A 14265-nucleotide genomic window follows, 5' to 3' on the forward strand; every position below is an offset into this window, starting at 1 on the left:
TTACAGAGGTACTGTACAGCAGCACACCTACAGGTGTCGTATACCACCATTATAGGTTTGTGTATGCAGATTTTCCCTGTGCACAGGACCTTCCAACTGTAAAACGGGAGGCAAAATATGCACTTAATTTCCAGAGACCAAAACCCAAATTATATATTTTTTGAACATACGCCAACAAATGGTTTTGTTACCATTTTCACACAGATAGTGACATTCAACTTGGTTAGATGGTTGAATAGGGGGTCATTTCGTTTTTCACATGGGTAATATAAAACCTGTTGGGTGTTTTCTTTCTTTATTTTTGTATAAAATTATATTTTGTTGAAGGAGCAGAAACAATTCATTGGACAGATAGGCCTCATGCACACGGCTGTATTACATCTCCAGGCAGCCAGAAGCTTCTATGGGGTCCTAGTGTACTACTGTATACCGCCAATTCCATACAGAGGCCTACAGAGGTTTTTTCCGATTTTGTACTAATCTGACAGAATTTTTTTTTCCAATTGACGTCGTATTATGGAGGTATTAACCCTTAAAATGATCACTTCCAGGAGACAAAACTATATCTCCGGCATACAGTGCCCATGGAGCACAATAATGAGGCAAATGGAGTCCGTGTGCCTCCGTACAGCCTCCTGCCCATGGCTTTGTCGTGTGTATGAGGCCCTACAGACAGAATGGATCTTAATAACAAACTACAGCAAAAATAAATTAATATATTTATTTGATTTTAAGTTGCTAAAGCCACATATCTGTAAATTCATAGTTTCTGGCATTCAAGTTACAAGGTCACATTATTCACAATTAGGAGCTGCATGAAAATGTTGCACCTAAACTTAAAAAATAAAATAAAAAATAAGCCAGTAAAATAACTTTACCTTGGATTTGAGAAGCAAAAACTAATGAAAGGTAATGTGGGAATGTGACAGGTATAGGAATTTGTACGAATATCAAAACCTGCAGTGTCTAAGTGGAGTTCGGCTTTAACCCCTTAATGACCACCCATATGCCTTTTCACGGCAGTGATTAAGGGCACTTATGCCACACGCCACCTTTTCACGACACTGTCATGAGCCTGGCACTGGCTAGACAGGGTGTCAGGTTAATAAAAGACAGCAGGGTCTAAAGACAGCCGGGCTCCTGCTCTACTGGGCAGGACCTTCAATCCTTACTGTTTAACCCCTTAGATGCCACACACTGTATCCATTATTCCCGTAAACTTTGAATGGAGAAGCAGCATGCATGCCCGACTGCCGCTCCATTCAATGTCCTCCTCACTGCAGTCTCACGATCGGTGGGGGTTCCCAATGATCAGAAAGTTATCACCAATCCCGTAGATACTTGTGTTGCGGCATGTTCAGGAAGCCCATATCTGAAAGGATATGAACAGAAAACATTTTTTCATTGATATCACACAAATCCGGCTATGGTCACTACACACTTCTGGTGAATATTCAGCGTGTATGCCCCCGAATATATCCCGATGTACGTATGTGTCTGCATACCTTTTATTATACTGTACTGAAATGCGTAGCCTACTATACTATTCAATAAGTAAATAGTTGACATATGTAACAGTATACACAGAACGTGCACCACAAATGCACAATAACAGAGCTTACCTATTTGTCTTAAAGGTGACAATATCGAAATGGAACAAGACAAAATGACAGACACTGCTTGGCTATACATAAGAAATATAAATGGGCACCTAAACACATAAGATGCTATTTAATATGCTTTAATTCAGAAGAGAAATAAAAATATTTTCTATTTAATGTAAAAATTTCCTGCATCAATTCCCCATCAGGAAAACCTTAGTCCTGCACACTCCTCCCCCAATAGAGTAGTTGAGGGTAACGCTTAAATGCCTCGGGTTGTTTTCGGAAGGTGACATTTTGATGTCCCCCCTAACTTTTGTGTCCTGTTCTACTTGAACCTCTTCATCCAGGTATAGTATAGTTTGCTTCCAATGCGTTTCTTCCCCATATGGCGACGTAGACAAGGTAATCGCATTTTCTCCTGGAAACGTGACTGAAAACCAGATAGCAAATCCATGCATTAAATAGGAGCCAAAGCAACAGAACTGGTAGGAGCCAGTTATGTTTCCAATGTCCTCCAGGGTGGCACTGCTGAGATCTAGAGTGGCAAACTTGACAGGGTGCGAGAGCACATGCTCAGGGTACACCGAACAGACAGCCATATCTTTGCCCATGATACATTTCCTGGCAAAAGATTGTACACAAGTCATATTAACTCCATACATGCCTTTCACTTCACTCCAAAAGTCCAAGCGGTTCTCCACAGTTGAGTCGTTAACAGGGGCAATGAACATATTAGCGCAGGAGGGGAAAATGAGCCCCCCGGGCTTCAGCCATTTATCCCGGGCATACAGAACAGAGCTCAGCATTGATTCGTACATGAGGCCATATCCCATCCATTCGCTAACAATGGCATCCACCTGTCCAGGTAATTCCGCATTCTCCATTGCACTGTTGATCACTTCCACTTGTCCCTCCAGTTTGTTCTCCCTCACCACCTCACATGCCAGCTGCGACACCGCACTGGCTTCCACTGCATACACTTTACTAGCACCCGCCTGGGCACAAAAAACACTGAGGATGCCAGTGCCGGCACCCACGTCCAGTACAGTTTTGCCAAGTAAGGCATTATGATTGCGGACAATAGCCACCCTGTAGGCATGTGTGCGCACAGTGTCAGACATCATTTCTTCATGGACAGTGATGTCTGAGTAACACTGGAAATAGTCATCGTCTTGCTCAGTCTTGTCATATTTTCTCTTTTTGGGGAATGCCATGCTTGCAGAATTCAGCTCGGTGTGGATAACAGTCTGGCTGTGAGAGTAGTGTATGCCGGCCACTTCCGGGTGGTGCTCACTGTGCCAGCTGCTTCCTGCCCACCCCCTCCGGTTGTGCTTTCACTTTGCTCGACTCCACATGTGCTTTGTGCAGCGCCTTTTTGTCATTTGATCCTCTGTTCTCCCAAACTTCTGTCTTAACCCTTTCCTCCCCCTCTTCACGCTGTTACTGGGTTGTTTGTCAGCACAGCCGTTTCCCTGGATGTGTTATTCTCTTCACCACCATTGACCTAAATAAAAATACATAAGCAATGACTTCACCGATTCCAGTGCTATTTATGCTGCAGAGTTGTGTTACTCTTTGTATGTCAATGTTTAATAAATATAAAGCAAATACATATGGATGTAGCAGAGCTAAATATGTCATCTCTTTGGTGCTGCATCATTTCTGCATTGTGGTAACTCAGTAAAAATAATGTTATAGTTTTGCATCGGACTGCACGCAAACTGATAATACTATATATAATACTGTACTTTGGATATGAATGCATTTTTTCTGGCATTTTTGAAGTACCATAGAGAAGCCTATGAGAAAAACACCAGAAAAAAACCCAAAAACAAACCCAGAGCATGCTGCGTTCAGAAAATAAATGTATGAAGCGCTCATATTTTACCAGACTTTAACCACTTCCCGCTGTTTTTTCACCTTCCTGACAGAGCCCCTTTTTTCAAATATGACAGGTGTCACTTTATGTGGTAATATCTTTGGAATGCTTTCACCTATTCAAGCGATTCTGATATTGTTTTCTCATGACACATTGGACTTTATGTCAGTGGTAAAATTTGGTCGATACATTCAGTATTTAATTGTGAAAAACCCCAAAATGTAGCGAGAAAATGCAAAAATGCATTTTCTAAATTTAAATGTATGTGCTGGTAATACCACACAAAATAGTTGCAAATTAACACCCCCTATAGGTCTAATTTAGATCGGCATCATTTATTCAACATCCTTTTAATTTTTCTAGGACGTTACAAGGCTTAGAATTTTAGCAGAAATGTATCACATTTTCAAGAAAATTTCAAAGGCTATTTTTTGAGGAACCAGTTCAGAAGTGGCTTTGAGTGGCCCATACTTTACAGACCCCCATAAATAGCCCCATTTTAAAAAATGCACCCCTCAAAGTATTCAAAGCAGCATTTAGAAAGTTTCTTAACCCTTTAGGCATTTCACATGAATTAAAGCAAAGTAGAGGTGAAATGTACAATTTTTTTGGCAGAAATTCATTTTTAATCCATTTTTTTCTGTAACACAGAAGGTTTTATCAGAGAAATGAAACTCAATTTATTGCCCAGATTCTGCAGTTTATAGAAATATCCCATATGTGGCCCTATTGTAGTAATGGACTGAAACACAGGCCACAGAAGTAAAGGAGCCTTCTTTTTATTAATTATATTTTAGGGACCATGTCAGGTTTGAATAGACATAGAAATTTTATTTTTGTTCCAATAAGATGTACTTTTAGAGCTGCATTTTTTCATTTTCACAAGGAATAAAGAACAAGCACCCCAACATTTGTAAAGCAATGTCTCCCGAGTATGGTAATACCCCATTTGTGGTTATAAACTGCTATTTGAACATATGGGAGGGTTCAGAAGAAAAGGAGTGGTATTTGACTTTGAGTGTAGATTTTGATGGAATGATTTACGGACACCATGTCGCATTTGCAAAACCCCTGATGTACCAAAATAAATAAATTTAAAAAAAAGTGACCCCATTTTAGAAACGACACCCCTAAAGGTATTTATTAAGGGGTGTAGTGAGTATTTACACCCCACTGGTGTTTTTTTTTTTAGAAATGAATACATAGAGGATGATGCAAAGTGAAAACTGCAATTTTTCCACTGATCTGCCATTTCACCGCTCAATATGTTGTGCCCAGCTTGTGCCACTGGAAAAGCTTACCCCATAAATTGTTAAGTGGGTTCTCCCGGCTTACATGTGGACATAAACTGCTGTTTGGGCACACTGTAGGGCTTAGAAGGAAAGGAGCGCCATTTGGAGCGTGAATTTTGCTTGGTAGCAGTTCCGTTTGTATTTTACTGGTATTTCAGTTTATAATGTGGGGATATGTGTAATCTGTGCGGAGTACATCAGGGTATAATAAGAGGGTATAATAATGGGGTAAATAAAACTATCCATAGATGTGTGTTACGCTGTGAAGCAATCAGTTATGCGCAGGCCAGTGTCACACTGATAAACTGCATTCTTTCTTATTCCCCTTTTGTAACACTGCACCTTTTTTTTTCCTCCTTTGTAGTTTGGGAAATATTGCCGGGAAAGTGTTGCCCTGGTATAATATGGGTGACGCCCCCCCCCCCCCTGCTTCCAGCAGATGTGCTATATACCTTCCCTCCTGGCTCCCAAATACTGGGGCACTGAAACTGAAGGAACGTTCCCCTTCTGCCTGCACATCTGGATGTTTTTTCATCACCGCATTACTAGTGCCATAACTTTTTTATTTTTCGGTTGATGGAGCCATGAGGCTTATTTTTTGCAAGAAAAGCTGTAGATTTTATTGGTACCATTTTGGGACACTTACGAGTTTTTGATCACTTTTTATTTCATTTTTTGGAAGAGTTAATGAGCAAAAACAAAACAATTCTGGAATTGTTTTGTTTTTTTGGCATTCACCATAAATTACATGTTAACTTTATTCTGCGGGTTGATAAGATTACAGCGACACCAAATTTATATTGTTTTTTTCATGTATCGAAGCTTTTGCACAATAAAATCACTTTAAAAAAAAAAAAAAATCATTTGTTTTCTGTGTCGCCGTATTCAAAGATCCATAACTTTTTTCTTTTTACAGGGACAAAGCTGTGTCAGGGAATTTTTCTTTTTTTTGCGGGACAGGCTGTCGTTTTTATTGGTACTATTTTGGGGTAAGTGTGACTTTTTGATCACTTTTTATTTCAATTTTTGCGAGGAGGAGATGGGACCAAAATACATCTATTCTGGCGTTTTTCGTTTACGTACAGGACAAATTACATTATACATTACGTAGTGCAGTGTATTAGAGCTGCCAGTGACACACTGACAGCAAGCCTGTGAGGCATCCCCTCCTGCACAATAATTATACCTGCGTCTATAGGACGCAGATACAATTACATGCATAAGCGCTGAATGGCGGGGCTTCTGTGCCCCGCTATTCAGCGCCTTTCAATGACGTACACACACTCTCTGCACACACTCACTCTCTGCACTCCTGTACACACGCACTCTCTGCACTCCTGTACACGCACTCTATGCACTCCTGTACACACTCAGTCTCTGCACTCCTGTACACACTCAGTCTCTGCACTCCTGTACACACTCACTCTCTGCACTCCTGTACACGCTCACTCTCTGCACTCCTGTACACGCTCACTCTCTGCACTCCTGTACACGCTCACTCTCTGCACTCCTGTACACGCTCACTCTGCACTCCTGTACACGCTCTCTCTGCACTCCTGTACACGCTCTCTCTGCACTCCTGTACACACACACTCTCTCTCTGCACTCCTGTACACACTCAGTCTCTGCACTCCTGTACACACTCAGTCTCTGCACTCCTGTACACACTCAGCCTCTGCACTCCTGTACACACTCAGCCTCTGCACTCCTGTACACACTCAGCCTCTGCACTCCTGTACACACTCAGCCTCTGCACTCCTGTACACGCTATCTCTGCACTCCTGTACACACTCAGCCTCTGCACTCCTGTACACACTCAGCCTCTGCACTCCTGTACACACTCAGTCTCTGCACTCCTGTACACACTCACTCTCTGCACTCCTGTACACACTCAGTCTCTGCACTCCTGTACACACTCAGTCTCTGCACTCCTGTACACACTCAGCCTCTGCACTCCTGTACACACTCAGCCTCTGCACTCCTGTACACACTCAGCCTCTGCACTCCTGTACACACTTAGCCTCTGCACTCCTGTACACACTCAGCCTCTGCACTCCTGTACACACTCACTCTCTGCACTCCTGTACACACGCACTCTCTGCACTCCTGTACACACGCACTCCTGTACACGCTCTCTCTGCACTCCTGTACACACTCAGTCTCTGCACTCCTGTACACACTCAGTCTCTGCACTCCTGTACACACTCAGTCTCTGCACTCCTGTACACACTCAGTCTCTGCACTCCTGTACACGCTCTCTCTGCACTCCTGTACACACTCAGCCTCTGCACTCCTGTACACACTCAGCCTCTGCACTCCTGTACACACTCTCTCTCTGCACTCCTGTACACGCTCTCTCTGCACTCCTGTACACGCTCTCTCTGCACTCCTGTACACGCTCTCTCTGCACTCCTGTACACGCTCTCTCTGCACTCCTGTACACACGCACTCTCTGCACTCCTGTACACGCTCTCTCTGCACTCCTGTACACTCAGTCTCTGCACTCCTGTACACACTCAGCCTCTGCACTCCTGTACACACTCAGCCTCTGCACTCCTGTACACACTCAGCCTCTGCACTCCTGTACACACTCACTCTCTGCACTCCTGTACACGGTATCTCTGCACTCCTGTACACACTCAGCCTCTGCACTCCTGTACACACTCAGCCTCTGCACTCCTGTACACACTCAGCCTCTGCACTCCTGTACACACTCAGCCTCTGCACTCCTGTACACACTCAGCCTCTGCACTCCTGTACACACGCACTCCTGTACACGCTCTCTCTGCACTCCTGTACACGCTCTCTCTGCACTCCTGTACACGCTCTCTCTGCACTCCTGTACACACGCACTCTCTGCACTCCTGTACACGCTCTCTCTGCACTCCTGTACACACTCAGTCTCTGCACTCCTGTACACACTCAGCCTCTGCACTCCTGTACACACTCAGCCTCTGCACTCCTGTACACACTCAGCCTCTGCACTCCTGTACACACTCAGCCTCTGCACTCCTGTACACACTCACTCTCTGCACTCCTGTACACACTCAGCCTCTGCACTCCTGTACACACTCACTCTCTGCACTCCTGTACACACGCACTCCTGTACACGCTCTCTCTGCACTCCTGTACACGCTCTCTCTGCACTCCTGTACACACTCTCTGCACTCCTGTACACACTCTCTCTGCACTCCTGTACACACACACACTCTCTCTCTCTGCACTCCTGTACACACACACACTCTCTCTCTCTGCACTCCTGTACACACACACACTCTCTCTCTCTGCACTCCTGTACACACACTCTCTCTCTGCACTCCAGTACACGCACTCACCATTCCTAACCCCACTTATATCTATATATATATATATATATATATACAATCTGTACTCTGCACACCAGACATTACAATCATCCTAACACACTGTCATGGTCTGCAGGAAGTAAGTTGGAGGGGCGAACACTGGACACTAAATCCGTTTGTTTGGTGTGGTCCAGAGCCTTCTGAAGCTGCTGCTCTGCACCACCTTCTCCTCCTTCTACTACTGTGTCATTCTTCCCGCACCTGCTCTTACTAATGATCTGCTCAGGGCACGGGTGAGTGCCAGCTGCCGGTATTACAGTGCAGTGTGTGAACTTACTTCTCTCCTGTGCTCCTTCCTCACAACAACTGATGTGCTCCTCTATCTGCGGGCTGGGCACCACCCCCTGCACTAAGAGAAAGTACCTGATTGGTTGATGAAGGTGCCTGTCACAAGTTACAGGCTATGATAAGCTCCGCTCTATAACCAATGAGCGCTTGCCTTCAGTGCAGCGTTCCCTTTCATAACACCCTGCATCTGCGCTGTAGAATAATATTTTAAAGAGACGTTTTTTTACTTGACTAAATTGCGCCCCTCTCATATAAAGTTGGATGGTGGTCTAGGCGGGTGCCTACCATGCCTACCCAATGTCCCGGCCCTGGGCACAGTATCATGCTCTGGGACGGTATATTGTTTTTCTCCATAAACTTTATTAGGTATTTTAACACTAGAAACATCCAACGTACAGTTACGTCAGATGTGTACTATCCCAGTATGGCGCAGGCTCAGGAGGCGAGCAGGCAGGTGCTGGCTGATTCAAACAGATGCTAGCAACCTGCAATATCTGAAATAACGCATCTTTACCGTTTAACCCCTCATATGCGCAGGCAAAAGTAACAGTGGCATCTGTGCGCTCAGACAGAGGGTCCGGAGGGGGCTCCCTCTGTCCCCTGAAGCCCCCCATGACAAAATTTCAAGATGCTGATCTCTTTCCATGGTACCTGAAAGCCTATTGAAGGCCACCAGGTCTGTGACCGACTATTAGGGTATGTGCACACACACTAATTACGTCCGTAATTGACGGACGTATTTCGGCCGCAAGTCCCGGACCGAACACAGTGCAGGGAGCCGGGCTCCTAGCATCATAGTTATGTACGATGCTAGGAGTCCCTGCCTCTCTGCAGGACAACTGTCCCGTACTGTAATCATGTTTTCAGTACGGGACAGTAGTTCCACGGAGAGGCAGGGACTTAAGTATGATGCTAGGAGCCTGGCTCCCTGCACTGTGTTTGGTCCGGTACCTGCGGCCGAAATTCGGACGTAATTAGTGTGTGTGCACATACCCTTAGGCTAGGTTCACACGACCTATTTTCAGGCGTAAACGAGGGGCGACATAGCCATGATTAAGGGCACAGCCTAGTGCCTGAAACGCGTAGGCTAATTTATTGCCGCATATCACCACCCTGTCTTTTCCTCCTGGTGTTCTATTTCAAGCTTGGATAGCTTGCATCTAATAAAGTGGAAACCTAGTTTTTCCTATTTTGGATATCACAATCGCTGGATCGTCTCTATTTTTTTCTGTAAACGAGGGGTATTATGCCTCGATTTACGCCTGAAAATACGGCTCCAATACGTCGGCAAACATCTGCCCATTCATTTGAATGGGTTTGCCGACGTACTGTGCTGACGACCTGTCATTTACGCGTCGTCGTTTGACAGCTGTCAAATGACGCGTAAAATGACTGCCTCGGCAAAGAAGTGCAGGACACTTTGAAACGTAATTTGAGCCGTTTTTCATTGAAGTCAATGAAGAACAGCTCGCAATATACGAGGAGGAGCTTTTAGGGTATGTGCACACGATGATAGGCTTTTACGGCTGAAATGACAGACTGTTTACAGGAGAAAACAGCTGCCTCGTTTCAGCCGTAATTGCTCCTCCTCGCATTTTGCGAGGCTTCTCTGACAGCCGTAAATTTTGAGCTGCTCTTCATTGAGTTCAATGAAGTACGGCTCAAATTACGCCTGAAAGAAGTGTCCTGCACTTCTTTTGACGAGGCTGTATTTTTACGCGTCAAACGACGACGCGTAAATGACAGGTCGTCTGCACAGTACGTCGGCAAACCCATTCAAATGAATGGGCAGATGTTTGCCGACGTATTGTAGCCCTATTTTCAGGCGTAAAACGAGGCATAATACGCCTCGTTTACGTCTGAAAATAGGTCGTGTGAACCAAGCCTTAGGGTATGTTCACACGGCGGGGGTCCGTAACGGCTGAAATTACGGGGATGTTTCAGCCTGAAAACATCCCCGTAATTTCAGCCGTACCGGCATGTGCAGGCGCTTGAACGCCGCGTCAATTACGGCCGTAATTAGCGCTGCTATTCATTGGAGTCAATGAATAGCGGCTCCAATTACGGCCAAAGAAGTGACAGGTCACTTCTTCTACGCGGGCGTCTATTTACGCGCCGTCATTTGACAGCGGCGCGTAAATATACGCCTCGTGTGAACAGACAAACGTCTGCCCATTGCTTTCAATGGGCAGATGTTTGTCAGCGCTATTGAGGCGCTATTTTCGGGCGTAATTCGGGGCAAAAACGCCCGATTTACGTCCGTAAATAGGCCGTGTGAACATACCCTAAGGCTGGGATCCCACAGTGCAGATTTGTATTTTATAAGCCAAAACCAGGAATGGAACCCACACAGAAGAAATATATAAAGAAAGGCATTATAGGTCTGCTCTCTTGGATCTAATTCTAGTTTTGGCTTACAAAACGTAGGCAAAATTTGCACCAAATCTGCACTGTGGGAACAAAACCTTAAGGCCCTCATGCACACGACCATGCATTACGGTCCACATACTATCCGCAATGGTGCATTCGCAATTGCGGAAGGTATAGGACACGTTCTATCCTATAAGCCAATGCACACGACCTTGGTTTCTTAAAGTTAATGCACATCATGCATGTGTACAGTCCGTTAGTGTGGACGGCCCGTGGATGACACTCCTCGTGCCGTCCGTGTCGTAACCATGGACTGTGCACACAGCTATGGTAAGGCTGTGTTCCCACAAGACGGATATGCTGCATAAAAACCACGCAGCGTATCCGACTTGGAAACCGCAGTACATTCCGTCCGAATACCGCACCAAATTGTGGTGCGGTTTTGCAGACGGAGTTTCCGCTAAGGAGAGCAGCTGAAGAAAACGCTCATACTTACGTAGGTGGTTGTTATGGCGACGCGTCCCTCCATCGCGGTCCGGCCTCCCTTGATGACGCTGCAGCCCATGTGACCACTGCAGCCTGTAGGAAGGAGGAGGGCGTTCTGTGTAAGTATGATTTTCTTTATTTTCCGTAGTTGCGATTTTTGCGGCGTAATCGCTGTGAATGCGCCGCAAAAGTCGCAACTCTGGGCTTTCTGTTGTGGGTTGTTCATCCCCATTGCATTCAATTGGGAAAACCCGCAAAGGAGAATCAACAAATACGCAGCATAAATTCCGCACCGCAGGTTTTTTATGCTGCTTGTTTTTCTGCAGCATGGGCATGAGATTTTCTGAATCTCATCCACTTTGTTGCTAGTGTAAATGCTGCGGAATTTCCGCACAGAATTCTGTTGCGGAAATTCCGCAGCGTTTACGCTACGTGGGAACCCGGCCTAAGCCTTGCTAAAGGCAAGGCTTAATACTAGAGCACAGATTAAGGCAATGCACTGAAATACATAATTATTGCATGAGCGATCTAACGATCACATGGAAGAACTAAAAATAATAAGGACTGAAGAAAAAAGTGAAAACAATGTTTAATAAAAGTTTAAAAATATAAAGGAAAATTGACATAACTAAAACTTTTTCCCCAAAAATTATGTAAACATAATTGATATCACTGCATCCATAAAAATCAGAACTAGTAAAATATCTGATATCACTGCAAGCCTTGCTGTTTTTTGTCACCTCGCTTCCCCCAAAAAATCTAAAAATTTATCATATAGACCGGGGGTCTCAAACTTGGCAGGGTAAGTGGGCCGCATATAGAAAAAATGGGAAGTTGACGGGCCGCATTACTTTCAAATTTGATACAAAACAAAATTATTGTTAATAAATTACTTATTTGAACTACTATAACACTATATTACTATAATAATAATACTACATTACTATAATAATACCGCTAGGTTTAAAATTTGAGATATTTCTCCACGTGCTTATTTCAACAATCCAGTTTTCCAGTTTAAGTGTCGCTAAATGCAGCCCGGCGGCTCAGTTGGCAGCGTTTGGCAGACACACATGTCAAGATTGGGCAGCCCCTTTTTAGATAGTGCCACAGTGCCCTCTGTAGATAGTGCCACAGTGCCCTCTGTAGATGCTGCCACAGTGCCCTCTGTAGATGCTGCCACAGTGCCCTATGTAGATGCTGCCACAGTGCCCTCTGTAGATGCTGTAACAGTGCCCTCTATAGTTGCTGCCACAGTGCCCTCTGTGGATGCTGCCGCAATGCCCTCTGTAGATGCTGCCACAGAGTCCTCTGTAGATGCTGCCACAGAGTCCTCTGTAGATGCTGCCACAAAGTCCCCTGTAGATGCTACCACAGAGTCCTCTGTAGATGCTGCCACAGTGCCCTCTGTAGATAATGCCACAGTGCCCTCTGTATATAATGCAACACACCACTAGATAATGCCACAGTGCCCTCTGTAAATAATGCCACAGTGCCCTCTGTAGATAATGCAATATACCCCTAGATATTGCCACAGTGTCCTCTGTACATACTGCCACAGTGCCCTTCGCAGATCCTGCCACAGTGCCCTCCGCAGATGCTGCCACAGTGATGTCAGGGGCTTGCCCAGAGCTGGAGTCCCGGAGCAGAGCCGCTTCTGGCACTCTGCCTGGGATTCCAGCTCTGCTCCTGACATCACTGTCCTCATATGGACAGAGATGTCAGGGGCAACCCCAGAGCTAGAGTCCCGGGCAGAGCGCTAGTAGGCTCTTCCTGGGACTCCAGCTGTGGTCCTGACATCACTGGGACTCCTGCTCTGGGGAAGCCCCTGACATCATTGTCGATGTATGGACAGTGATGTCAGGGAATTCCACAGAGTCCCGGAGCAGAGCCTATACTAGCGCTCTGCCCGGGACTCCGCTCTGGGGAAGACCCTGCACACTGTCCATATATGGACAGCGATGTCAGAGATTTCCACAGAGTCCCGGAGCAGAGCCTGTACTAGAGCTCTGCACTGGACTCCGGCTCTGGGGAAGCCCCAGACATCGCGTGTACAAACATGGACACCGATGTCAGGGAATTCGACAGAGTCCCGGAGCAGAGCCGATACTAGCGCTCTGCCCGGGTCTCCGCTCTGGGGAAGACCCTGACACACTGTCCATATATGGACAGCGATATCAGGGAATTCCACAGAGTCCCGGAGCAGAGCCGATACTAGCACTCTGCTCGGGACTCCGCTCTGGGGAAGACCCTGACACACTGTCCATATATGGACAGCGATGTCAGGTAATTCCACAGAGTCCTGGAGCAGAGCCTGTACTAGCGCTCTGCCCGGGACTTCGCTCTGGGGAAGACCCTGACACACTGTCCATATATGGACAGCGATGTCAGGGAATTCCCCAGAGTCCTGGAGCAGAGCCTGTACTAGCGCTCTGCTCAGGACTCAGCTCATGGGAAGACTCTGACACACTGTCCATATTTGGACAGCGATGTCAGGGAATTCCACAGAGTCCCGGAGCAGAGCCTGTACTAGCGCTCTGCTCGGGACTCCGCTCTGGGGAAGACCCTGACACACTATCCATATATGGACAGCGATGTCAGGGAATTCCACAGAGTCCCGGAGCAGAGCCGATACTCGCGCTCTGCATGGGACTCCGGCTCTGGGGAAGCCCCAGACATTGCTGTTCATATGTGGACAGCGATGTCAGGGAATTCCAGAGTCTCTGAGCAGAGCCGATACTAGCGGCTCTGTGTCCCGCGGGCCGCAGATGACAGCCCCAGGGGCCGCATGCGGCCCGCGTGCTTGAGAACCCTGATATAGACTCTAAAAGGGTACCAATAAAGACTACATCTTGCCCTGCAAAAAAAAGTCCTCCACCGCTCCTTCTACTTTTTTCTTTTTAAGAGTAGTACATTATGGAAGAACAACTATATAAATTTGTTATCGCCGTAATCGCGTTGCATCAGAAAAAAAACTTTAT

General features: G+C 46.0%; 1 protein-coding gene across 1 annotated transcript; it reads right to left on the reverse strand.

Annotated features, from left to right (window-relative positions):
* Nucleotides 1-707: 707 nt before the first annotated feature.
* On the reverse strand, nucleotides 708-8476 carry PRMT6 (protein arginine methyltransferase 6). The gene is made up of 2 exons (XM_075832230.1): nucleotides 8418-8476; nucleotides 708-3108 (listed from the first exon to the last, which is right to left on the reverse strand). The coding sequence occupies exon 2, from the start codon at nucleotides 2816-2818 to the stop codon at nucleotides 1796-1798; it is 1023 nt and encodes a 340-aa protein (XP_075688345.1). The 5' UTR covers nucleotides 2819-3108; nucleotides 8418-8476; the 3' UTR covers nucleotides 708-1795.
* Between the last annotated feature and the right edge of the window lie 5789 nt (nucleotides 8477-14265).

The sequence above is a fragment of the Rhinoderma darwinii genome, chromosome 7 (genome assembly GCF_050947455.1).
Source record: "Rhinoderma darwinii isolate aRhiDar2 chromosome 7, aRhiDar2.hap1, whole genome shotgun sequence".
NCBI lineage: Eukaryota > Metazoa > Chordata > Amphibia > Anura > Rhinodermatidae > Rhinoderma > Rhinoderma darwinii.

What these genes read in the sequence shown, in the direction of transcription:
- PRMT6 (XM_075832230.1), bottom strand. Translation starts at nt 2,818, where the DNA reads ATGGCATTCCCCAAAAAGAGAAAATATGACAAGACTGAGCAAGACGAT.